Here is a 26,263-nt window from a genome sequence, read left to right as displayed (position 1 = left end):
AGACCTTTCCTCACTGATTAAATGTGGAACTGCTGCAGGGCCTTTGATCAAACACTGACACTACATCACTGTACCACCGCTTTCCCCACCAGCCAGTACACCAGCAAACACTAACAGTGTAAAACTTCTCACACTCTCAACCAGCAGCACACTTGATTTTGCTGTTACTTTTTTTGCTGTAACTTTTTGTTGTTACTTAACTCAGAGAGTCAAAGCCTTACCTTGACAAAGCAAAGATATAACTTCAGTCTCGTGTGCATGTATCCAGACGAGATTGGGTACCACTAACAGTGCATCTGTAGCGACATGAAATTCAGCATGAACCAATTGCTTGAACCTCCACCAGTTGCTGGGGTGACTTTTGAAGCCCACTCTAAACTCCTTGCTACCGACACCACTCTGTTATTGGCTCCCAGCCCATGCTAAAGTGAGCTCTGCTTTGCTGACTTGTACAATTGTGCCATATTTCCATGGAAGTTATTTTGTGCTGCAGAATGTTTACTTAGTGTGTGCTAGGACTGGGAGTCACAGGTTTAAAGTGGGGTGTAGCTGAATAAGACACAGCCTCTTGCCTCATTGCCTCTTCCCAGACAGGAAAAAAATGTATTTATTGGATGGCATTATTTCCACAGCTAATGACCTTTGAACTTTTTCAAAGATTTCAAAAATCTCATTTTACACTTTGAAAACCTTGATTCACCGGGACATTTGGGAAAAAAATATGAGGTATCAGGAGCACAGAACCCTGGATTTAGCACATCTATGTTAACACACAGCAAATACTAGTGTCACTAGTTGTCATTGCTGTCTAAATGCTCAAGACAGAAATTCCTCCTGTGCCCACAGGAACAGAGGTTGGATTTTGTGTGCAAACTGCTGCCTGTGAAGTCAAATCTCCCTTCCAAAGGTTTCTCTGTATCACATCCGCACACAAGAAAGGGTCACTGCTGTTGTTCACCTCTCAAGGCTACATTGCATCAGGCAAACAGCTTTCATCCAAAAGATTTATCAGGTAAAAGGACTGTGTTTAAACTGTGAGATTGAAGAACAGAGACAAAAAGAAAGGCTGCTTTCACACATGCTGCAGGGAAGAGCGTCCAATGTGAAATTTGTATCTGCCTCCAAGAAAACAGTGTTTCTGTACATCTTCTACAAGTCGTGTTATGGAACAATTTTACTTCAGATCACTGATGTCTATGCGAATAGGAAACTAACCTTTAAAATCTACTCCTGCTCAGCAAATAGCAACACTAACAGAAACAGACCCAAATGACCCATATTCTGATTCTGTTTGCTCAGAAATTCTGATATTTCTATGATGCCGTATTGAGATAAACTACATTCAGGATTGCTTCATCAGTAATGTTTTAGTAGCCCTAAGAAGCTGCTGGTATACATTTGATTTCTGAGGGTAACCTGTTTATGTTGTGCTAAGGAAACTGATAAGGTATCAGGTTTGTCTGTCTGATATCATTGCCTCTTCCCAGACAGGAAAAAAATTGTCCATTCATCACTGCAACATAATAATGTTACTCAACAACTGTACGTCCTTCTCCAAACTAGAGATGCAGCAATCCACTGAAATACCTATTACTGAGTTTACAGATAATTATTCATTGGGTGGCATTATTTCCACAACTAATGACCTTTGATCTTTTTCAAAGATTTCAAAAATCTCATTTTACATTTTGAAAACCTTGAGTCTCTGGGACATTTGGGGAAAAAAATAGTTTGTACTACATTTGCATATGGTGTGCAGCCCAATGATGCATGGCTGATATTCTGGGTAGCTTAAATTCAGTTCTTGTCATATTCTACAAGCGGGATTAAAATCAACAGCTGAAGATCTCACCTTGGACAACCTGAATTTCTGAGGTAGGGGAAAATGTAAGGTTTTGCATAATAAAAGATTAAAGATGGATCACTGAAGAAGACTCTGAACTCAGCGCGTTTCTCAATACAGACTCCGTTCCCATGAGATCCACAAGAGGGATTTATTTTTTGGAACAAGCATAACATTTAGTCCAGAGGAAAGGAACCTGATTAAAGAAGTCTGACAAATGTTAAATTTGCCAGATAAGAACACGTGTGGAGGAAAACATGCAAAGGGACTTTTATAGAACTGTAGCCACAGAAGTGTTTGTATCAATGTAACACAGCGTTTCGTGGGCCATAAACGGAATTAATTGCTGTTTTCAGAACTTGTTTCCCACATCCCCCATGATGCCTTTCACCGCAATAGCCCAAGTTTGCCTCACATCCTTTATACCGCTGTAACACAGTATCCCTGACACCTCCAAGTCCACACACCACTTGCAGGTTCTCTGCATATCCTGATTGGCTTCTAGCATCTTCACACGCACCTTTGGCCACCTCTTCTCATCCCTTCTCTGTCCTGCGAGACCACCACCGTAAGAACTTCATGTCTCACTGCTTGGCTACCTCTCTTTGTTGGCCTGTAGGATGAGTGAGAATGCGGTCTGCTTCTGTGCATTGGGATTTAAGATACATGCTAATTAAATCTGTGGTATGCGTGTGGACTGACAAGCCCGATAATGGCAATACACTCTCGGCTGCGTCAAACCATGACTAAATGCTCTGTTTCACTCTCTCAGTGGAGTGTCATCTATATCTATCGCTCTGATTCTCACAGCACTAACAGAAACTTACTATCTTTGAGACCGATGCCACTTTGGCAGATTTGATTATAATCAGCAAGTAGCATCTGGATTTGACAATTACATAACATTATAAAACCCGAATAAAACTATGAATACGTGTGACTAATACCGTTAGAAAAGGGGTCACTCATAGAGTTTTTACTGGACAACTACTCATCTATCTTTTAATTTTGGATTATAAACATCCTTCACTATTTACAAACAGAAGGAATTTAAGACTATCCTTTGTTCCCCCTCAGACTCAATTTCTGACAATTTCAGTGGAGGTTATTTTTTTCTTGCAAAAACATTTGCAACATTTTGCTTCATTTAATTTTTTACACTTTTAAACACAAGTTTTCTCCTCTCTGGTTCTTTTAATAGAAGTAATTTCTCACCACAAAAGAGTAATGTTGCCTTTTTCTTGAAAGGCTTTTTTAGTGCTTGGCAGCATATTCCTCTTGGGTGCAACTTTATGAGGTCTGAGTGGAATATTCCAGCTCCTGATGGGCACGTATGCAGGTTTACCCTAGAGCCAAGCGGACTCAGCAGCGAAGCTCCATGGTCATCCCTACTGCTCCCCTGCTGCTTTTTCTTGCCATTGTCAGTGAAATGGCTTTGATATTTTGACCAAATAATTTAAAGTAATTGCACAATTTTTTGCCGGTAGGGGCAGTTATGCTGGAAAGTTTTGCACGGAGAAACTACAAACGTTACATTGTAGCAATATGAGCTTTGGTTAATCTAATTTGCTGATCTAGTTTGTCCTGCAAGAAAAAATACCTTTGATTTTGATGATTTTTCAAAAATTAAGAAAACTTTATAATAACAGATAAACGCTTTCAGCCATCTGTATATGGACATGCACACTTGAAGGGGTTTTGTTTGCACTGTTACGGTTTGATACGAAAAGCCCTTTCGTGATTCAAGATTAAGGAAGGGGAATGCCTTTCTTTTTCCTGAGCAATTAGGTTTTGGAAGCAGGCACCTTAAGTTCAGCTTTCTGAGATCCTAAGAACATCTCCCAAGCCCCACCTGATTTCACTGTAAACAAGTGCTATAGATGACACGTTTTGAGAGGAAGCGAAAGTCTCAATTTTTGACAAGTACCAGCATCGGGAATGCTGCGATGCCCACCCATGGCCCTCAAAAGCGGACACTCCGTCAGAGTTCACAGCCCAGCCCTGCCGAGCCCCTGGCACCATCTGACCTACTCTGATAAAGTTATGCCTCCCGAGTTTGCTCTGAAATCCTAAAGCAAACAAGGAAACAAGGCCCGCACAGCCCATTACTCCCTGCCCTGTTGAAGGGCTGTCATGGTGGGGGATGAGGGATGATGATGGCCACCACCATGGCGGGGTCGCTCTGTCCCTCAGGTGGGGTCTCTATGGCGGGAGGTGGCTGTTCTACCCCTGTGCTCCATGGTTGGCGGCAGGGGCTGGGGTTGCTGGTGGTGCCTTCGGGAAAGGGGAAGGGAAGGGAACGGATGGGAAAGGGGGAAGGGAGGGAAAGGGGGAAGGGAGGGAAGGAAAGGAAGGAAAGAATTCCCCGCCGCCCTCATGCCCCGGCCCCGACCCCGACCCCGGCTCCTCGCCTCTATCCCGCCCCCTCTCAGGCACAGCGGCGGCAGCGGCGGGCTGCCCCCAGCAGCCGTTGGGCGCGCGCGCCCCGCCCCCGGCACGCGGCGCGCGCGCGTGCCCGGCAGGGCGCCTGCGCGCGGGGGTGGCGGTTGGCCGGGGACGCGCGGCGGCAGCAGCAGCAGCAGGAGGGGGTTAGCTGCCTGTGTGTCCGTCCGTCCTCTGCCGGCCCGGGGCGGGAGAGGCGTTCGGCACCTGGGCGCCTTCAGGCGTGGGCCTTGCAGGTAGGCGTTTCGGTTACACAGCGGGGGAGAGCGGTGTGGGCTGCCCGCCCTGAGGGCGGCTGGCCGGCCGGCGGGGGGCTGCGGCGGCCAGAGTTGGGAGCGCATGAGGGAGCGGGGTTGTTGGAACTGAGTTAAATTGAGGAGAGAGGGGTAAAATAGGGGATGAGCGGTGGGGGTAAATTAGTTTTAATTTCCGGACGGTGCTTCAGTTTTAAAACCTTCGCGAAAGAACGGAGGCTTGTGATGGTTTGTAGTTGCGCCTCGCACTTGGAAGTTTATCTCGCCGTCTGCTTCTGGGCAGCTCCCAGTGTGTGCAAGGAGTCCCCCGGCAGTGATCCCTGTGAACAAAAGAGGCAGGACTTGGGGATGGGGTCCTGCGCATACAGCTGCCGGTGCATTATTGCGTTGTAGTGTAGCGTTACGGATATAATTGGGAACAGGTACATATCTAAAAATTATGTACCAGGTGGAAGTACTTACTGTATCAGGCTCAGAGATCATAAGTCAGGAGGATGGATGTAGCGCACTGGTGTTTTCATTTCAACTAAAGCTTTTGAATGGTTTTGTGGTAAACTAAATTCACTACTTGGCAGTATTTTCTCCATTTCACGCATGGAGGAACTGGAGCACAGGCAAGTGGTGCTGTTTGCTAAAATTTTCCCAGTGATGAGACATAAGCTTCTTCGCTCATTGCTCTAGATGTTATTTTGGAGGAGCCAGAACAGTGATCAGAGGGCTTGAGAGGAGGCTTGCACAGGTTCATGGGAGCCCCCATTTGATGAAAATGTGTCCCTCTCAGTCCTGTAGTTGACTTCGGAACCCTTGCAGATGATTTTATTCATCAGTGAGATGGGGAGGGGTAATGCCTGCACAGAAATAAGAAGTGAAAGGTTAGAAAGGAGCCACTTTCCCCTAATCTGCTTCTGAGTTACGTATCATCCCCCTTGATCTTATCTCTTGTTCCTGGAAAGAGCTGGAGCCCTGCTGCTGCTTGGTTGAGGAGGAGGAAGGTTTTAGAGGGACAGGAGTTTTTTAACCCTGAGGGAGTAGGAGAGGAGGATTCCACATCACATTTCACCTTTAGTTCTCTAGACTCCCCAGCAAGATGCAGTGAGATGGGGAAAAGAGATTAGTAACAGAGTGGGAGGAAGAGTGATACACTGTCTCCCACTGCCAGAAATTTTACAGAGCTGCTTGTCCCAAAGGTTTAATAGTACCCTGATTTCTTGAGGGGTATGTTATTAGAATTACTTCCACAGGCATTTGATTAAAATTGCTTGTTGCTGGATTGAACTAGAATTGTTGGAATTCTGTCAAACACTGCTCTAGGCCATAACTCTTCCAAAGGATGTGAGTTAGAGAACATAAATTGCATGTTTGAAACTTTTCTCCTGCATAAAAATCCATCTGCAGATTGGTTGAAAATCTACGTAGATCTAAATTGTGTTCTAACGTGGAAAAGGTCCTGTACCTTACAGGTACAAGGTACAGGTCCTTGTACCTTCCTGTACAAGCTTAACAAAATAATGCCACCTAGGCAGTTTCTTGATAGCTGTTTTTGCAGTAGGCACTGATAATTTGTAATCCTTACAGAGATAAGACTGTAATAATAATAATAAAAAAGTAAAATCTGTTCATGCTTAAGGAAGCTTCAACTGGAACGCCCTCGGTGCCGTTCTTATGCTGAAGTACCTCCATAAGAAACAAATAATGGGATTCTGTTCTTAGTTATGCATTCATAATATGTGTACAACTTTATTACTTTTTTCATTTTTTTACAACTTTGTTCATACTTACTTGTAAACTGAAAATTATAAATATATTAATTGGCCACAGGTCTATACTTCTTACCTCAACTTCTGTCCTGTATTGCTTTAGCTATCTGTGGTTGACATTTTGGTTTAAAAAATTTATTGTGAAATACTTAAAGCTGAAATAAGAATGTGCATAATTTTTTCTCAGATGTAATTTTTTGTGCAGGAGAGAGGTGAGGAATTTGGTTAGAAATGTGTTGAGTGGTTGTTTTGGGTTTTTTGTTTTTTTTTTTTGTTTCCTTTGGAACATGGCAAGGTCTCTGACATCTGGCATCCGTACTGACTGATGCCACTCCAGCAAGGCAGCAGCTGCCAGAAAAAAGATAGGGTGTTGCTGAGTTGAATCATGACCTTAGCTTTCCATTATACGTGAGATTCCTGTGTTCACAGAAATCTGTTTCACCATGTGCTTTTTCAGGATATTCCACTGACCTTGGGGGGAAGGTGTTTTTAAACTGTGCTGTATTTTTTTTAAAATATATTTCCCTGTTAAGCAGTTAGGTAGTTACCGGGTATACCAGTACTATTTGCTGTATGCCTTGCTCCATCTCTTTGACTGCACTCAGTCTGACAGTGCTGTGTCTTTTAGTGAGGTCAGTGTCTCAGCTCTAGTTGTGTAACAAGAGAGGCCATTTATAAGTATGTTCCTTGGCCTGGAGACATTAGATTGCATTTCTTAGCATAAAACCAGAGTTCATTACATCCTAGGAAAGTGAAAACTGTACTGCAGTATTGGAGTAGGACCCACTCAGTTGGCCTGTGCTTGGTAATGATGTTGGGTCATTTGCAGCAAATGCTCTGTACTTGCTTAGTAAAGAAAGCATGAGCTTTTCTGTTGGTAATCTCAGAAATCTTAATGTGATATTTTAGGCGCTGAGTAATTGCCAAGAGTTGTGCCTCTGTTTTATGAGTGAAATGTGACTATGTAAAAATGTCTCCTGCTTGATCACCGAATTGTCTGGAAATGTTAAAAGTAATTGTATATCCACTATCTAATATTTGAGATAGATGTAAAGCACTGGAAAAAGAGTAATGCTAAAGCCAAGATGTGCTGAACACAACCAGTTCTAGCCAGCCTCAAAACAGACCCACCACTGGCCAAGGCTGAGCCCGCCAGCTGGGCTGGTGGTGCCTTGGGTAAAATGTATTTAAGAAGGGGCAAAATGCTGTGCAGCAGCTGTGACAGGAATGAGGGGAGAGAGAGGAAAAAAGAAAAAAAAAGGTGAGAAACAGCTCCGTGAACACCAAGGTCAGAGAAGGAGGAGGGGAGGAGGCATTCCTAGTAAGCAGATATCCACCCTGCAGCCTGTAGAGGGAACTATGCTGGAGCAGATATCCACCTTGTAGTCTTTGGAGGACCCCATGCTGCAGCAGATAGACATGCCCTGAAGGAAGCTGCAGCCCATGGAGAGCTCATGCCTGAGCAGACTCCTGTCAGGGATTGCAGCCTGTGGAGAGGAGCCCATGCAGGAGCAGATTTTCTGGCAGGAGAAAAGGGACCATGGAAGGGACCCATGCTGTAGCAATTTGTGAAGGACTGTACCCCATGGGAAGGAACCACACTGAAGCAGGGGGAAAATGTGAGGAGGAAGGAGTGGCAGAGAGGAGCTTTTATGGACTGACCCTCATTCCCAATCCCCCTGCCCTGTTTTGGGGTGGCAAGTAGAGGAGGTGGGAACAAAGGAGTAAAATTGCGCCTGGGAAGAAGGGAGTGGAGGGACGGTGTTGTAGTTTTTGTCTCTCACCATCCTACTTGAATTTTAAATGGCAATAAATTAATTTTCCCCAAGTCGAGTCTGTCTTGCCTGTGATGGTAATTGGCAAGTGATCTCTCTGTCTTTATCTTTACCCATGAGCTTTTTCTTCTTACTGTCTCCCCCTGTCCTGTTGGGGAGGGGGGAAGTAAGAGAGTGGCTGGGTGGGTGTCTTGCAGCCAGAAAATCAATTACATACATTCAAAGAACAACGGACTTCACGCATACAAGCGCTCAGGGACTGCTTCTTTTGTCCAGTGCATTCCCTGTGGAGCAACTTGTTCATCTCTTTGATCATAAACCAAAGCAGGTTGAGATAGAGGAATAGCACTTCTTGTTTGGGATAACGTTGGGTGGAAGAGCAGTGGTGTCCCTGTTAGGATAGGTGAGATACTGAGTGGCTCCTATTTTCTTCTCCATCCTGCATGTAGTTAAAGATGTACAGAGAGTCTTCTTTCAGTGCTTTTCTGCTATGATGTTCCTTCTGTATGAAATGGATTTATTGTATTTGCCTGCCAACCCTTTTCTCATTCATATCTATTGTAATCACTTCTTCCATGATGCCCACACACATTCCATATGCAAGGGAATATCTAAGTTACTTCCTGGTGTCTTATATATTCTTTATCTTTTTTAGTTTGTAATTCAGGGAGTCGGAGCTGCCAGTACTTTTACATTGAATATCAAGCAGTTATCAAATAATAAATAGCAAGAAAAGAGTGTGGAGCCAGCACATGTGTTTGTATTCTCAACACAAATGGAATGTTTTAGCTGGCAGTGGGTGTTATTCTAATCAGGCCCATAAATGCACCTTGGTCTGTTTCAACTCATACATTTCCTCTTTAAAGTTGTCTGGTTCAAGGCCGTTTGTAGAATGTTACCAGTTGTTGCCTGGAAATGTATATTACCATCCTCCTGAAATAACAGTTCCTATTCAACTGAAAGCTGAGCTAGTTTTTCTGCTGATAGTTGTACCAGGTCTTCTGACATTCTTCAGTGGGAAGGGTAGACAGAGGATCACAGAAGGTTGCTAGAAATACTGCTTGTCTCCTGATCCAGCTAACCCCATGTTTGCATGAGAGCCAGTGCAGAGAGAGTATAGTTTGTGGACTGAAGCGGAGAGGAAGGTGAGACAGTGACAGTCGAGATCTAGGCTGGTCTGAATTTATGTGGCTGACCAGTTGAAATATACAGTAGTCTTAAAGGTTTTTCCCACATTACTACGTGTCTGAAACAAGGAATTTTTTCCCCAACTTGACTCTTGGGCAGTCCTCATAATAAATAAGACCTTTGTGGCATAGAGGAGGCTTAATGGGAAAGCTCTGAAATACTTACCTGCTTGGAATGTACATATTACACAAAGAGTTCAAACAGGCTTGAGTTACAGGAGATTAACACTTGTCATGAGGCTGTACCTATCCTTTCTTTCCCCACCTCTTAACACAAACTGTCTTAGATGTGTACCCTGTGTGTACTCGGGTCTCACTCTTTCTCTATGTTTTGTCATTATCTGTGCGTTGACTGGAAGCGTGAGAAAATCCTACCCCTTACCTGACATAGGTACGCTCATGAATTCCTCTAATGTAGGTGCAACTCCTGAAGGAAGTGTGTTTGTCAGCTAGGGAGGAGGCTTAGGTAGGGTGGCAGCAAAACTCTTCCTGGCAGCTGTGTGCCAGACTGGAGCTTGGCCAGCATGGCTAATATTGCGGTGCTACTGGCCTGGTAGCCTGGAAGAGCCCCAGGTGGGCAAGATGGCAAAGAGACAGCTCTGTTGTTTCAATCCTGCTGATTCTGTGAGGTTGCTAGAGGAGTGTTATGGTGCAATGTGGTGGAAAAAGCACCAGTGAGGGACAACCTTGTAATAAGAAATTACCTTTTGTGAAAAGGCTGGTCAGTATGCCAGACTGGTTGAAACACCCTCACATAAAGTACACACTTCTGTCTGTGGTGGCACTGTCATCAGCAGGTATGTCCAGGTGATAACGGAGAGAAGTGCAGTGGGAGCGCATGAACTTCTCCATAGGTATGGACAAGAGGGTGGACAGTTTGATCTACGTAAGAAGAATGGCATCTCTAATGTTAAAAATCTCCAGATGGAGCAGATACCAAAAAGGCTGCTATGGAAATTATGGTTTGCTTTTAGGAGCAAAGACTCGAGCCTTTGTTTCTCATCAGGTGGTTTGTTGTAGTAATTATTTGTATGCAGTATTGTGTGTGGCACAGTGCTCTGTCAAGATATGCCCAAGTGCCCCCGTGCTGGTTCTGCTGTGCTAGGAGGAAAGGAGAGAGGCTGTCCGCCATCCTGGGCTGGGACATGAGCTGAGGGAGGGGCATATGGGACCGCACTAGGGACCCTCTTAGGGAGGAAAAGCAGCATGTGTTGGTTCTTTTTTTTTTTTTTTTTTTTTTTTTTCCCCCAGTCATCCTGTGAGTTTTGAGCTGACTCTTTCCTGCAGCTTGTGAGAGGTAACAGAGGTCTCTTTATGGTGTGGTGTTTCCTGGATGAAAAGTGTCTGCTGCTTGCGTAGCGCTCTCTGTGCTTTTTGGAGTGACTGCTATACAGGAAGGAGGGATGTGGCAGCAGCAGTGAGTGGTTTAATGCGCTTGCTTTGTTTGCCTTGAAATCCTGAGAAGTGGAAAGGCTGTTTGTCTGAGGACTGTGTTTCGTTTGTTTTTTCGTTTGTGTTTTTTAAAATAGCCCATGACTTCACCATTTCTCAGTGCAGTTGGTGGTTTTTTAATAGGCAGAGGTAATAGGATTATGCAAGTGTTGTATAAAAGAGGTGTTAAAAACTATTAGCTTAATGCCCCACTAAAAAACTAATCTGCTGAAAAGAAGGAAATGACTGTGAAAGGAACAGGTTTAGACTCTTGTAAAACTTAGAGGACTTTAACTCTCTTGCATAGAAAAGCTGCCGCAGCACAGTGATCTTTCTGCCTTGTCAATTGTAAAGAATTTAATTCTTTCTTGTAGGGTTTAATGAAGAAGATTGCAGTACTGCTTCATGATAGTTCCAGAGTTAACCCATTGCTGCTTTTGACTTTGGGCCAGATAAAATACAAAGTAATAGTCTGCATAGTATAGAGCTGACAAATGCAGTCCCAGGGAACTCTTCCATTCTTCATTTCCTGCTTGAAATTATGAGGGTTTTTAAAGTTATATTGAAGTGAATCCTTTTTGCTGCTGAACCTGTTCTGCTGTCTGTGAATCTGCGTGAGCTTGAGGAGGTTGCTGGGGCTTCTGGAAAATCCTGCATGATAGGAAACCTGTCCTTACTGGTCAGTGGGAAACAGGTAGAGTCAGAACGTAGGTTTGTGTAAATTAAAAATTAATTTTCCGTGTATCAAATGAAAGTATCTCTGTGGAGCTGTTCCGCAGATGTTCCATACAAGGTGAATTATTTAAATACAAACACATGAAAAATAAAATTTAGGCAGAAAGTATGCTCTTATTGATCATTTATACTGTTAAAGTTAACTTTTTTGATAAGTAATCATGTGACTTTAGGCTGTAGCATAGTTATCATAATGGAAAATTTTATCTAAAAACATATCAGGAAAAAATAAGTTTTGGAAAACAATGAGGTTTTTATCAACTCCAATTACATAACAAATTTTGTTTATAAGATTACTTTCCTTCACTAATGTCTAGATCAGGGCTACCAGTAATCCATCTTCCTGTTGATACTGTCTTGGTCTGCCTAGGAATTTTGCCTAGATGAAGAAGCCTTTAGTCCAGAATTTCTTGGTATCTCTGAGCTTGGTAATGCTAGTGGCATGAATCAGGCTGCCAGGCAAATGCCCACTGCATATGGGTAGATTGACCCTGCAGCCCTTGCATGGGGAACCAGCTTGCACATCTGTTATTCACTTGCTCTGTGCTTGCACAGCCTGTCGGACTCCAATGCCTATGTATTTCTGTTGACGAAAACTCTGAATGAAAATGGATGGAGAGCAAGTTAGGGCTTTGTGTTCAGGCCAACAGGCTCAAGGATCTGAACTGAACTGATGGGGTGAGTCATATAGCACTGCATTTCTCATTGTTTCCTATAGGTAGGCTATTCTTAACAGTGCTAGGAACCTTGGAGCAAGCAAGTAGGGTTTGGCATATGTTTCAAAAAAAAGTAGCACGCTACAGAGCTTGAGTTGGCAAGCTGCAGAGCACAGGGACAGTTACCAGTACAGATATGATGTTGGGGAACACGGATCATGCAGTATTTATGTGCATCAATATGATCATGGATAGATTCAGAAGTGTGTTTGTAGTGTCTGTCTAGGTATGAGTTTGTCTACATATAGATGGAGACCTTTCTCATTTTTCATTGATTTTTGAATTCTGGCTGATGTCATATTTGGATAACTGTGGCTTTTTTTTTCTGTTTAATTTTTTTTTATGGATTTTGAAATGGGTACCATGGTGTTTTTAACCTTGTGGCCTGAAGTGCTCTACCTTTGTCGTCAGCTGTAACTTTCTAAACTAGGTTTGGTTATGCTTCATTGAGAATTTATTTCAGTTTATGTACCTATGAAAGTTTCTTGGTACCTTTGATGAAGGTCAGATCTAGGTAGACAGGTTTGACAGCTATGAGAAGAGCTTAGTTGCGCTACAGAAGTTTTCCCACCCATATTTGAGGGATAGTCACCCTGAGTTTCAAAGTATAGAAGAAGGAAGAACCACATTTCCAGCATCTTGGGAATTATTGTTTACAGCAAGATTTGTTTATCATTGACTTTTTGATCGAATTATTGTGTATACATGTTTTAATGTCTGACTGGGTTGTCTTTTTTTCACCCCCTAAACAATATATCAGCCATGATTTAGTGATATCAAAGACGACAAGAAGGGCTTCTATAAGTACATAGGTAACAAAAGGAAGATGAGGGAAAACGTTGGCCTGTTGCTTAATGGGATGGAGGACTTGGTTACACAAGACATGGAAAAGGCTGAGCCACTGAATGTCGTCTTTGCCTCAGTCTTTACTAGCAAGACTGGGATTCAGTAATCCCATGTCCCAGAGACCATGAGGGAGGGGTGGAGCAAGGAAGATGGAAGAGGATTGCTTAAGAGGTCAGGGTATACTTAAGCAAACTGGGCACATAGTTCCATGGATGACATTAGGATGCACCCATGAGTACTGAGGGAGCTGGCTGATGTCATTGTGAGGCCACTCTCAATGATCTTTGATCGATCATGGTGACTGGGAGAAGTCATGAGGAGGAAAGCACATATCACTACTGTCTTCAGGAAGGGCAAGAAGTACAACCCAGGGAACTATAGGCTGGTCAGCCTTACCTCCATACCTTGTAAAGTGATGGAGCAGTTAACCATTTCCAGGCATATGAAGGTCACGAAAATCATCAGAAGTAGTCAGCATGGTTTCACCAAAGTGAAGTCATGCTTGACCAACTCGATAACCTTCTACAATGTAATGGCTAGCCTGGTAGACAAGGGGAGAACACTGGATATTGTCTGCCTGGACTTCAGGAGGACCTTTGACACTTATAGAGAAGTTGTTGACGTATGGGCTGGATAAGTGGAGTAGATTGAAAACTGGCTGAACAGCTGGGCCCAGAGGGTGGTTATCAACGCATGAAGTCTAGTTGGAGGCCAGTAACTAGTGGTGTACCCCAGGGGTCAATACTGTGTCCGGTCCTGTTTAACATCATCGTTAATGATCCAGATGATGGGGCAGACTGTGCCCTCAGCAAGTTTGCAGACTGCACCAAATTGTGAAGAGAGGCAGATACACCAGAGGGTCATGCTGCCATCCAGAAAGAGGAACAACCCCATGTACCATTACATGCTGGAGACCACCCAGCTGGAAAGCAGCTTGGCAAAGGACCTAGCGTTGGTGGCACCAAGCTGATTGTGAGCCAGCAATTTGCCCTTGCAGCAAAGAAGGCATGTGTTATTCTGGGCTACATTAGGCAAAGCATTGCCAGCAGGTCAAGGGAGGTGATCCTTCCCTTCTACTCAGCACTGGTGAGGCCACACCTGGAGTCCTATGTCCATTTCTGGTCTTCCCAGTACAAGAGAGACACAGATGTACTGAAGAGAGCCCAACAAAGGGTCATGAAGATGATGAAGGGACTGGACTATCTCTCCTATGAGGAAAGGCTGAGAGAGCTGGGACTGTTCAGCCTGGAGAAGAGAAGGCTTGGGAAGCAACTTCCCAATGTGTAGAAATACCTGAAGGGAGAGTGCAAAGAGGATGGAGCCAGGCTCTTCTCAGTGGTGCCCAGTGACAAGACCAGAAGCAATAGGCACAACTGAAACACTGGAGGTCCCATCTGAACATCAGGAAGCAGTTATTGTACTATGAGGATCACTGAGCCTAGGCACAGGTTGACCAGGGAGGCTGTGGAGTCTCCATCTTTGGAGATACCTAGAAGCCATCTGGACATGGTCCTGGGCAACTGGCTCCAGGTGGCCCTGCTTGAGCAGGGGGGTTGGACCAGATGACCTCTAGAGGTCCCTTCCAACCTCAACCATCCTGTGATTGTGATTTGTGTATCCTCAACCAGTACTTAATTGGTGAGGGTTTAATTTTATCTGATTGGAAGTTATGAAGTGCAAAGCATCTGCTCCATTGTTTCATGTGATTTGCAGAATGACTGTTGGGCTTTGTTAAGATTGGAGTAGATTCTGCATGACTATTCTAGTTAGTATTTTATTAAAGCTATTCCATTAATAATGATTTTATGGATGTGTTACAACTCTGGCTTTCATACTAGTTCTCCAAGTGTGGCTTTTAAACAGCAGGCCCTGGGATTACATTTTTTTTTTGTTGTTTTAATTTTTTAAAAAAATTCTTTAACAAGGCTTAAACTCTGGTGTTCTTGACTCTGGGTTAGGTGTCTGATTTAGCAACGCAGGTACTTTAAGCATGCTGGTGAAAGATCACTTTTTCAAATGAAGAGTCCGTAGTGTGAAATAGTAAAGCAGCAGCATCCAGAGGGGTGACAATCAAGTTTTCCTTTCATTTCTCTGACAGGAAAGTTTTTATTAAGGCTTAACCTCTTGTGTGTTCTTTTATTTCTAGTTACTGTCCTCATAAGTTCACGAGTTCTCCATCTTTGGTGGGAGTCATAAAAGTGCCAGCTCTTCACTGTGTTTCTCAGCCACCTTAATTCATAAGGGTGCAGTTCTTTGTCATTTCTTAATAGAATTGGACATGCCTTTCTGTGCACATTCTATTCTTGTGTCTCGGGGAAAAAAACATTAATACCATTTAACCTATGAAGTAATAATATAAGGTAAATTGATGGGTAAATTTTTCCATTTGATAGGTATGTTTTTCCATTAAAAATACCTGAAATATCTCCATGCTTTCCACATTTTGAAATACATACTATATTCTCCATAGAAAACACCAAAATACCAAGCTGCAAGTTTATGAAACATGAATTATGCTTTTCTGCATGTGTGTTGTGATGAGTTGAAAATGACTAATTGTTGTGATCACGCATGCATATTTATGCAGCTCTGTTGAAGTGCTCAAGTGTATTTTAAGCAAGAACAACATTCTGTCACTGCCATAGAACTCAGTGAAGATTTGTTTTAGTTATGTGAAATAATTCACACTGACAGCAGTACAGTCTGAATATTTGTCAGAGGCAAGCACTGTGAACTTTTAGTAACATCTGCTTATAAAGGTATCTCCTAAAGCTGACAAAGGAAATTGATATGTGTGAGATTTCACCTAGCTGAATAGGAGGGCAGGAGGGTAGAAATAACATTGGTGCGGTAAGTTCAGAGTTTATGTTCATAATTTAACATCCTTGTATCTCAGCAATTTTACACTTCTGTGGTCTTCCTGATATTAACAAAAAAAGAAAAAGGTATTTCAGAAGCTTGTTCTTCTGACTAATACTGCCGATTGCTTCCTGATATTTCATTATGACCCATTTGTACTAGTCTGTGCCTGAGGTAAGCAACTGTTTTAATGTTTCTTTTAAAAAAGGCAGTCTACGTCTGATAAAGTGGGAGGCTATGAATTCAATAAATTAATTTTTAGCAAACATGTGTTGATCGTCATTCCCTGCACATTAAGTTCAGTATCTTATCAACTTTAAGTTGTCCTTATTGGTCCAGGTTAATCTGTAAGATATTTGGGTTGAGTGGTGAAGGAAATTTCCTTCCTCATGCATGCACTTTGTGCAGCGATACCTTTGGTTTATTGTGGGGAGAGGTTACCCCTCTTCAGGGAAGTGCTTCACCTGCTGGATGTCACACAGTAACTGAGAGGTTATAAAAGGCAGCAATTTAGATTATTCCATAGATACTTGCAAATAGATTTTAAATAAGCAAATTATAAGGTCTTTGAATTAAAAGTTACAGGCTAATATTACCTATGGGGTCCACAGTGTTTACTGTTCTCAGATAGTTCATACAGCTTATCACTGATTTCCTGTATGCAACTATTGTAGAGTGTAAACTGGCAGGGGGTGGTAGACATTTTCTCTTTTATTTGAATCTCTATTGTTTCAGTGATGATACAAGGTGGGATAATAGGGTAAAGCATTTTGGACCATTATTTCCTCAGTTGTTGCAGTTGTGTATCAGTCCTAAGCTTGAACAAAGATGCAGTTCAGAATCACTTCTGTTCTGCAAAAGGCTTTCCCTGGTATGACAGCTACTGACAGCTAACTAGGAAGTAATGCTGGGCTGAAAGGCATGCACTGATGTTTCATCTGGCAATAGTCAAAATCAAATGTTATACTGTTTACTGCTCGTTAGTTGAGCTAAAAACTGGAACTATTTAACTCAAAGTGTATCAATAGGATATTTCCGGTGTTACCTCTTAGGGCACCATGGCTACTAATTTATATTATTATGGCTTGTCTGCCAGCAAGACCCAGAAAAATGTTAGAAATAAAATTCATTGCTGAAACAAAATATATTAATTGAAAATCTCAGCATTTTTGTCTTCCCTTCTCTTCATGTTATTTTCCCATTTAATTTCCTTCTACTTCTGTTTTCCTGTTTAGTTAGGGCAATTTTCTTGTACACCTGTTGCAGAGACTGATTGAATTGAGACTTTAGAAACATGGGGAGACTTTTAACTGGGTTTAATCCATTTTCTGCTTGAGCCCACTTCAAACTTTTTGATTAATTTTTCTTAACTGTAAAACAACAATTACTCTCACCTGTTTTTCTGGGCAAACTGGAGAGTCCTATTTTCTGGAAAGTGAATCCCCATGCCCTTTTTCTCTCTCTACTTGATTGGGATTTTCTTCTTCCCTCTTTTCCTGGTGCTTTTTCACATCTTGGTCCCCTTGCCCCCATCTGCCTGCGTTCCCAGTAGTAAGAATTCATTGAACAGCTCTGATGATGATGCAGAAGGAGAAAAATGTTTCTAGTTTGCTCTTCTGTTGGCTGCATAGGAGAGAGAAGTGATGGCAGTATGGTTTTACCACAGTATGTAAGTAAATACACCAAGGAGGCATACCAAGTGAGTGTGGAGATTTTTGTAACTGAGGCTTGAGATTTGTTTGCATTTGCGTCTGAAGTTTATATTTGTTTTGTTGGGTAGTGCAGAAGCTGGATACTGTTTTACTCCGCTTAGCATTATAAAATTAATTGCCTTCAGAAAACAAGTAGTTGAGTTTACTGTACCTGTGAAATGTGTTACTGACAACCCCTCAAAGTTGCTTTCCAGTTGTTTATTACAAGCTGACAGTAGAAGGAGTACTGTGTGCTATAATGTGTAGCTTAAATTTGCTGATCCTCTTGATGTTTTTCCTTAAGATGTACATAGCTGTCCCGAACTGTGTAGATTTCCGTATTTTGTAGGTCAGTTGGATGTTAGGTGTTGCTCTGTGGCTGGTGTTTCCTTTCCTGTTCTGACAGCAGAAGTATGGGTATCATACTCATGGGTATCAACAGAAGAAAAACTAGTTCGGTTCATTCTCGGGTTTCCTTTGGAGAGTAGTAGAGACCCATGCGGTCAATACCTTACAAGCTATTCTGATGATTTCTCATGTGGAAAATCAGGGGAAAGGACGTAAATGAGAGCACTAAGCTAATTTTTCTGTGTCTTTTAAAACAATGAGGCAGAGACCCAGGTGGTCTCCAGTGTAATTTACCTAAGAACAGAAAGAATTCCTTGGAAAATGTGGTCTCAAGGGCCAGGAAACAAGGAGGGGAGGACTAAGAGGAACTCGGGCTTCCCTCTGTCTTTGTTTTGGTGATTCTGTCCTTGTGCTCTTGAAGACCAGAGGGGAAAAAACAAACAAACAGCAAAACCCCCAAGAAAACTGTGGAGCTGTGGTTATTAGTGTGACTGTATGGCTTTTTTCTTTCCTTCTTGAGAACCTCTCCCTCTCCTGTCTCTTTTTTTCCCCTTTCTTTTTTTCTTTTTTCCCCTCCTTTCCTTGGAAGTAATATGATCCTTCACTGTTGGTGGTAAGGTCACTGAAAGCTCTTCTGTTGCTTCCGTAGAGCAACACTATGTGGTGCATGTGGATAGAAAGAGCAGGTCAGGCACTCTGTGAAGTGCCTGCCAGGAAGAACAGCAACTGGTCATTCCCAGTGAACCTCAAGAAGCTCAGGCAGTACATCGAGTAGTTCATCTTCTCGTTCCTAGGTCTGGCTCCCACATACATCCCCATAAATTGGCAAAGTTTTCCAGAAGACACATGGGTTAAACTAGTGGGAATGTAGAGTTACTGTATTCCTTCTGCCTATGATATCTGTCCGGGCTCTCATATATTTTGAAAGTGTGCATAAAATAAAGGTCCATGGTTTTGTGTTTCTTCTCTTTGATCCCACATGTTTCATGTGCATTGTCTTTAATCACTGCCTTTGCTTCACTTAGCCTCAGTCCTTGTTCTTCTCACAGGTGGCAATTTTCTTCTGTGTTTTCTATATCAAAGCTCTCTTTTATTAAAATTTAATTCATTCTCTGTTATGAGATGATAATAACAGACAGAAGTATTAGCATGGTAACTTTATAGTGTGATGGCAGTGAAAGGCTGTATGAAGAGGGCAGGAAACAGAACGAAGGATCAGATCCTCACAGACCTAACACCAAAAAACTGAACCTTTCCTTTGAAAAGCAGGAAGATTTGCCTCCTACAGCAGCATGTGAGAGGGCAATACTGGGCAAAGACCCACAAGGTGGTACTGGCAGGCATCAGATATGGAGGAATGATTTCTGATGCCCATTAAATATTGTGGGGTTCACACTGTGTTTTGCAGAACAACGCAGCTCTGCTCTTGATAATGCCCTCTTTCAGAAGAAAACAGTTTCATTCTGGAGAGATTCATGTGGTTTTGCTTTGGTGGGGGGAGCTGATTTTACTCAATAGCCAGCAAAATTCCTTGCCTTGCAGCTGTTGTTAATTTTGGTAGGAATAGAAGTAGTAAAGCCTGTGTATTGCCAGGCACTGTACATAACATGGGGTAATGGTTGCACTTTCTGTTCTTAAAAATAAATTAAAAAAAAAAAAGACTGGGAGTGGAGAACAAAGCAGGAAAGTGATTTGCCTAAAATCATGCAGCTGGTTTGTGGCTGAGCTAGGACCAAAGTTCAGTGTCTTCATTTCTGACCAGTAGTTCATGATTGCTGTTTCTTTCATGTTTTGTCATAAGTTTTTTTTCATGAAGTCTGTGAAGGTACAGCAGTGGAGGGTGGTAGAAATTAACTCTCTCCTTCCTTTTTTCCTTTGTCCAGATTAAATCGTATTTTCTGACATTTGAAGAGCAAACAGCACCATGGCTCCATGAATTGCAAAACCGCAGGAAGTGTGGCAGCCCTCCATACCTCCAGCTTTCCTTCCTTACTGTGACATTCTTCTTGGATTGGTTTCATCCCCACTGGATGTGCAGAGGAAGCTGTTTGTGGATCAGGAAGAACCATGGCCTTGAACTCATATGTCTTCCACCTCTTCTATAAGTTCAAAGTGTTGGTGCTTGTCAGTTTGTGTTTGATGGTACTATGGACCACATTCAGTTACTTCGTGGACTCCAGAGAGCAATTTTCTAAAGCTAAGAGCATTGTGGAGGATTTCAGAAAGGTACTTAGCCTGCAGGACAGTCAAAAGGAAGAGAAGATCAAACCAAGTGCAAAAGTTCCCACGGTGAAGTCCTTTCAGAGTCACTGTCCAGCTGTGTCTCCATACCTACGTAAGTGATGGTGCTTTCCTCTCCTTTATAACAAGTTACATGTGCTTTGGTACTGCTGACTTGGGTTTCTTCCTAGACACTTTTCCTGTGAAACATACAATGCAACTGGTTGCATTGTGCACTTCTGAGTGAGGAAGTGACTTGTGGCACAGAGTGCCTGTGCTGGGTCTGGCTGGGATACTAGCCTGTCTGGTGCTGTGGTTTGCATTTGTGACTGAAACAGCTTTGGTAATGCGCCAGTGACTTGGCTACTGCTGAACAGTATTTGTACCCTTTTGAGGCTTTGTCTCTCTCTTCCATGGGCCCCCAAAATCTGGTAGGCTGGGGGTGGGCAAGAGGTTGGGAGTGAACACAGCCAGGACAGCTGGCCTCAACTGACCGAAGGGATATTCTGTACCATATGACCATACCATTTATCATGCTCAGCAATAAAAGCTCAGGGAAAGAAAGAAGGTTGGGTGTTCATGGTTACAATGTTTGTCTTCACAACAACTGCTATACATGCTGAAGCCCTGCTTCCTAGGATGTGGCTGGACATCTGCCCGCCAATGGGAAGTAATGAATTAATTTCTCTTTTTGCCTTGCTCATGCACACAGCTTTTACTTTTGTTTAGCTATCTTTATCCGAATGACAAGTCTTTTCACCTTTCCTTAATTTTTTCCTTTTCATTATTAGATGTGCCTTTTTTGCTCTGACTTGACAATTGAAAGACTTCACAGCTGTGTTGGGGTTAGCACTACTTATGGTGAAGGTTCAAATAGATGACTGTTTCCTTAGTTTGGCCATTTTTTAGTTAACTTTTGGTTTTGTGTCTTGGTATTGCTAGCAGCACCAGGCTTCTGCTTTGCAGTACCATGTCATTGTCGTCTTCCTCTTCCTTTTTGTGAACCTGATAAGGGATTTGTTTGGGGAGCTGGATTATTTCCCTCTTCTCTGATGTAGTCCAAAAAACTGCTGTCTAGCTGCACACCCTCACCCCTGCCTCCAAGATGTATTTACTTAAGTAAATGCACTGCAGCTATAGCCGTCGCAGTTGCCTGCATTGTTCTCTTTCATGGCTGTGCCAAGTCCAAGTCCAGAGGGGCTGGAATGATAGCTCAGTGCAAGAGAAGTGATGAAAATTTCATTTGGCTACAGAAAGCCTTGGTACATTTTATCTTACAGATGTATAGCCTTAAGCCTACGACGCTTTTGTTCACGCTTTAAGTAGAGATGCCTTCTTGCAGCCACAGTTCTATGTCTCTTTCCACTTCCCTCTCCTCTGCTTTGCCCTGTCAACTGCTTCTGGCCAATCCTCCTGCAGTAGGGTGGAACTTCTCTGGATTTATTATTTTTTTTTTTTTTTTAATTTTTTTAATCATCACTACTCTATAAGCAGTTTAAGCAACTCACTGCTCAATACCCTCTCCTTCCACTGCCTTTGTAGTGCCCTTGTAGCACTACTCTTCTTTTGGAAAGACAGTGAAACCAATTGGGACTAGAACCTGGGTTTTTTGCACTGGCTACAGAGTGCCTCATTAGGTGACTCGACTAACCACAACCAGAAACATCTCAGGGAAGCTTCTTGTGCTTCTCCTACAGGAGGTGCCAGCAATCTCATTTTCAAAGCATCTCTCACACTAGAAGAGGTGCAAAAGGAGAACCCTCAGGTAGTCAAGGGCCGGTATCACCCTACGGAGTGCTCAGCCTTGCAGCATGTGGCCATCCTCATCCCACACCGCAATCGAGAGAAGCATCTGCTGTACCTCCTGGAGCACCTCCACCCCTTCCTACAGAGGCAGCAGCTGGACTACGGCATCTACGTTATTCACCAGGTGAGGCAACTGTGCAGAGATGTGTTTGGGTGGGGATGACGACAGTGCTCAGCAGTCTAAGGAGAGGCGTGCTGCTGCCTCAGCTATCTAACATCAGTCCTCCAAGCCTGCTTCAAACACTTGTACTTGTTGAGGGATGCAATGGTGCGCGCAGCCATTGCTGGTAGCACTACAGGATCTCAGCTGCTGTTGGCAAAGCTGGGAAGTATTAAAAAAGTGTCTTTAACTGGTGTCCATTTCTCAGTCTAAGTAACTTGCTACTTCTGAGTTAGCATTCAAGGTAAACATCTTTTGCATTACTAATGCAACTCCTCTTGTGAGTATACACATGCGTAACTAGGATGACATGTTTTCTGTCTTTAAATTTGGAGTTGTTTGGATTGACGGCCTCAGTTTGTATCTAGCTCTCCTCTCCCATCTGCTTGCTGGCTATCATACTTCGTAAGCTTTTGCATATCCTGTGGTTGTACTTACATTTGCTGTCTCAAACTAAACATGCGAGACACTGCTTGTAGGTGCTTTACTTGCCCAGCAAGGGCTGTGGGAAGAAGTAGTCATGGCAGAGCATTTGGTTCCTGAAAGATTTATTAGTTACTTTATTTGCATTTGTTCTAGCTCTGCTGAGTCAGTGGCTAAAATTTGAGCATACAGGCTTGTGCCATTTTGTCTTTCATCAAAGGTTCTTATGTTCTGGCCACATAAGCTAAACACAGTATAGATTTCTCTTTTGTAATATGTTGTCTTTTTCTTGATCTTTTATTGTGTTTGCTTTCTTCTGCTATCATTTACTTGCGTGTTCTGCTTTGACTGTAAATGGATTTTTCAGACAGCAGGAGAAAAAGGTGATAAACTAATATAGTTTCTTTTCCCTTCTGTTTAAAGAGGCTAGCGTCAATTAATGAGGATGAGGCAGTGTTTTCTAGGTGAAAGCTTACACTTTTGCTCAATGGCATAGCAGAACAGCAACAAAAGTCATGGCGGGATATCTACTTTCAGTTGGAATAGACTGCTTTTTAATTTAGAGTCATCTTGTGGCCCGTAGAGTGGAAAACCAGGGTATTTTTCTGCATTAGTTGGTATGTCCTGTAGTCATACATAAAATGGCTCACTCCAGCTAGCGAGCAATGGTTAGCAATAAATCATTGGAAGAATGGGCATACGTTCTTTTATTTATTGAAATATGTGGGGTGGAGAATGGCTGTTGTCATGTTAGCAAAAGGTAATACAGAAGTATGAAAGTTCTGTGTGATATGAGCAGCAATATCAAGTCTGGACTTGTTCTATCAGAGTTTTTACGTGGAAGACTAGAAACTCCTGCTTAGCCTTTCTATGTAGATAGGCATAGCCAAAGATTGGAAAGTGGGTCTAACAAAACTCTCTTTTATGGCAAATCCATTTTCACTCTCCATTTGTGAGGTCATTAGTTTTTTTAAGTATCTTTTGAGGAAAGAAATAGTTAAAAACAGGATTTAACTATTAAAATACACAGAGTTTACTTTGAAGGAAGATGAAGAAATGGGCCTTTTATATTTTTTCTCTGAGCTGTTGAAGGGCACACTCCAGATCTCTTCTTTATAGGCTACTTGTAACATCTTGAAAATCATGTTTCTCTACACCAATATGTGCATATATGAGTGCAGTGCTGAAAAAAATGTCAGTTTGTAATTCCTAAGGGGTGAATAATTTCTTCCTACCATAAGTTTGTCTTGCAGTCTGTGTTCTTCCATAGAAACAAAGGAGGGCAATTCTCCCCTCAATAAAAGATGAGAGTAAACTTTGCTATTTGTTCAGCATTTAGTCTAACATTGAAAACTGCCCTTCCTGGAATGCAATTTTAGCTGTCCTTGGGTTACCTTTGTGCAGGAAGTGGGCCAGTGGTGCCTGACTGTACTGATGGAGGAGACAGAACTGCAGCAGGTGGTAGATGCTGCTGCTGAACTGGGTGTGATAGCCAATACAAGTGAAGTTCTCTATATGTTCTTTACCAGTCATCTGAATTGTTCTGTTCACTCGATAACCTATGTTTTCATCATCAGGAGAAGATTATCTGATGGATATTTTCATATATTTAAAAAAAAAAACCAAAAAAACCAACCTCCAAAAAACCACTCAGAAACCTGACATCATAGATTTTTGGATGAATTTTATCTTAATTTTTCTTAGAAAATTCATTCCCTGACTGAGAATGGAAGCAATTATTTATCCCTCTCTTACTTTCTCAGAGCAGGCACTGGGCTGTATTTCCCTAACTGCAGGTATGGAGCCATAAATCTCATCAGTCTTCTTGTTGCATATGGCCGTTGCCATTTCATCAAATTGCTGCTTCAGAACAGTGTGTTACTTTTTGGAACAATAAAACATGCTTTGTGTACAACAACTTTTCCCTACAGGTAACCTTCTCTCAGGCTGGGGAGGCCAGCTTCCTTCTCAGCTTCCATGGAGCCTCTTTCAGTCCAGGCAGCTTCTAGCAAATGAACCCTTTCTCTTGAAAATTGCTTTTTTTATTCTTTCAAGTACATCAGGTTCCTAGCTCTGGAAAATGACTGTCCTGTCAGTTTCTGGGAGCACAGGGCTTGTCACTTTGACTCGCAGGTGGAAACTTGAGACAACTCGCCACCTTGTCCTCAGGAGCAGAAAGCCTTCTACAGGCTGGCAGTCCAGTTAAAAATAAATAGCAAGATAAGCACGCCTGTTGCTCCAGAGTGAACAGTGTCATGATAAGTTTAGAAAACTGCCAACTATGTATATATATGTATACTTCACAGGTGAAAAATTATATTCTTGAAAAGCAGAGATGCACTAACTTACAGCAAATGCAAACAACGAAGACTAGTAAAAGTCAAGTGAAGCTCTGTGCTACAGGGAGTCCTTGTGCAGCAGCATAATTAGGTTATAGATAGGAGTTAAAAATGGAGAGACCTGCTTTTTATTTCCCACTCTGCCACCTACTGTGTGACCTAAGGTAATATAGTGAACTCTTTAAGCATTGCTGTCCTCTAAACTGTGTGGACAAGCATAAAACATATGTGGCAGGTGCTCTGACATCTATAAACCAATTAGTATGGGAGTAATGTTTTTTTTTGGGGGTGGGTGTTTTTTTTTTTTGTTTGTGTGTTTTGCTTGCTTGTTTGTTTTTAAAACTTCCATAAGCCTTAATGACACAGTTGTATGGAGTGCCAGTTTCTAAACTGTTTACTGATACCTCTCTTGTTATGTAGCCTGATGGAAACTCTAGGACAGGAGCAGCAATAGCACTAAAATTGCATCATGCAGTGTCCGTACTTGTGGTGCCCAGATAACTGTTGGCTTTTCTGTTCCTGGCTGTATTTGTTCATGACAAGGAGAGACTGAAAAAACACTTTGCATCACTGGCCACTCTGATGCTGTATCTGATGTTATGGGGTAGCTCTTTGTGTAGTTACTGCTGTAAAGGCTGTGACGCACGAATGTGGTTGCAAACTGCGCGATTAGAACTAATGCCCGAGAGCAGTTCTGGTTCAAAAGGTTTGACACCTTCTTCAGAGACTTTTTTTCCTTTTCTTCCACAGGCTGGCAGCACCAAATTTAATCGAGCTAAACTGCTGAATGTAGGATACCTAGAGGCCCTAAAAGAAGCAAACTGGGACTGTTTCATTTTCCATGATGTGGATCTGGTGCCAGAAAATGACTTTAACAGTTACATGTGTGACAAACAACCAAAGCACCTTGTAGTTGGCAGGAACAGTACTGGATACAGGTAGGAAACCAGGAATACGGAAAGAATACCAACTGGGAAATGCCACGTTACTGATAATGTTCCTCTTCTGATGGAGCTGTACACTGGTATCTACCCTTCCTTTTGACACCAGATTTCTGGTGATAACACTCCACCTCTCTGGAGCGCCTTCTGACAAGATATAACTGTATGGACATCTCTGAAGTCATCTCAGTGGTCACCTGTACGAATAATCATTGTCATCATTCTGGTTTCTGGGGTGAGGTAAAGGGTGTTTTGAGAGGAAAGCAATGCGACAGAGGTTGTGCAAAGACCTTCTGTCAAAGCTAGAAATACATTTGCAGTCTCCTGGTCCTGTGATTTGACAAGTGTGATCTTACTATTGTGCTAATAAAACTTCCGACTTAGCTTTTGCTGTTGAAGAGGTAACTTCTGATATTGAGAGCTCAAGTGTGAGAATTTGCCAAGGGATAGGGTTGTCCTTTAGTTATTTGGCTGTACAGCATCTAGTACA

General features: G+C 42.5%; 2 protein-coding genes across 3 annotated transcripts in view; one reads left to right on the top strand and one right to left on the bottom strand.

The window, feature by feature from the left end:
* The first annotated feature begins 4,382 nt into the window (after positions 1-4,382).
* B4GALT4 (beta-1,4-galactosyltransferase 4) overlaps positions 4,383-26,263 on the top strand; it is a 30,403-nt gene continuing 8,522 nt past the window's right edge. Inside the window, exons 1-4 of the mRNA XM_054197664.1 lie at positions 4,383-4,521; positions 19,768-20,219; positions 21,802-22,034; positions 25,583-25,770. Coding sequence (XP_054053639.1) covers positions 19,952-20,219; positions 21,802-22,034; positions 25,583-25,770 — 689 coding nt within the window. The 5' untranslated portion in view covers positions 4,383-4,521; positions 19,768-19,951. The remainder of the gene's footprint in view (positions 4,522-19,767; positions 20,220-21,801; positions 22,035-25,582; positions 25,771-26,263) is intronic.
* LOC128908047 (beta-1,4-galactosyltransferase 3-like) overlaps positions 4,753-26,263 on the bottom strand; it is a 43,688-nt gene continuing 22,177 nt past the window's right edge. Inside the window, exon 8 of one of the 2 annotated variants that reach the window (XM_054197558.1) lies at positions 4,753-5,387. In XM_054197558.1, coding sequence (XP_054053533.1) covers positions 5,363-5,387 — 25 coding nt within the window. In that variant the 3' untranslated portion in view covers positions 4,753-5,362. Of the gene's footprint in view, positions 5,388-17,389; positions 17,469-26,263 lie in introns of those variants that run through there. The other variant, XM_054197550.1, reaches the window with a different exon arrangement.

The sequence above is a fragment of the Rissa tridactyla genome, chromosome 1 (genome assembly GCF_028500815.1).
Source record: "Rissa tridactyla isolate bRisTri1 chromosome 1, bRisTri1.patW.cur.20221130, whole genome shotgun sequence".
Classification (NCBI taxonomy): Eukaryota; Metazoa; Chordata; class Aves; order Charadriiformes; family Laridae; genus Rissa; species Rissa tridactyla.
This window is presented reverse-complemented; position numbering and strand designations above follow the sequence as displayed.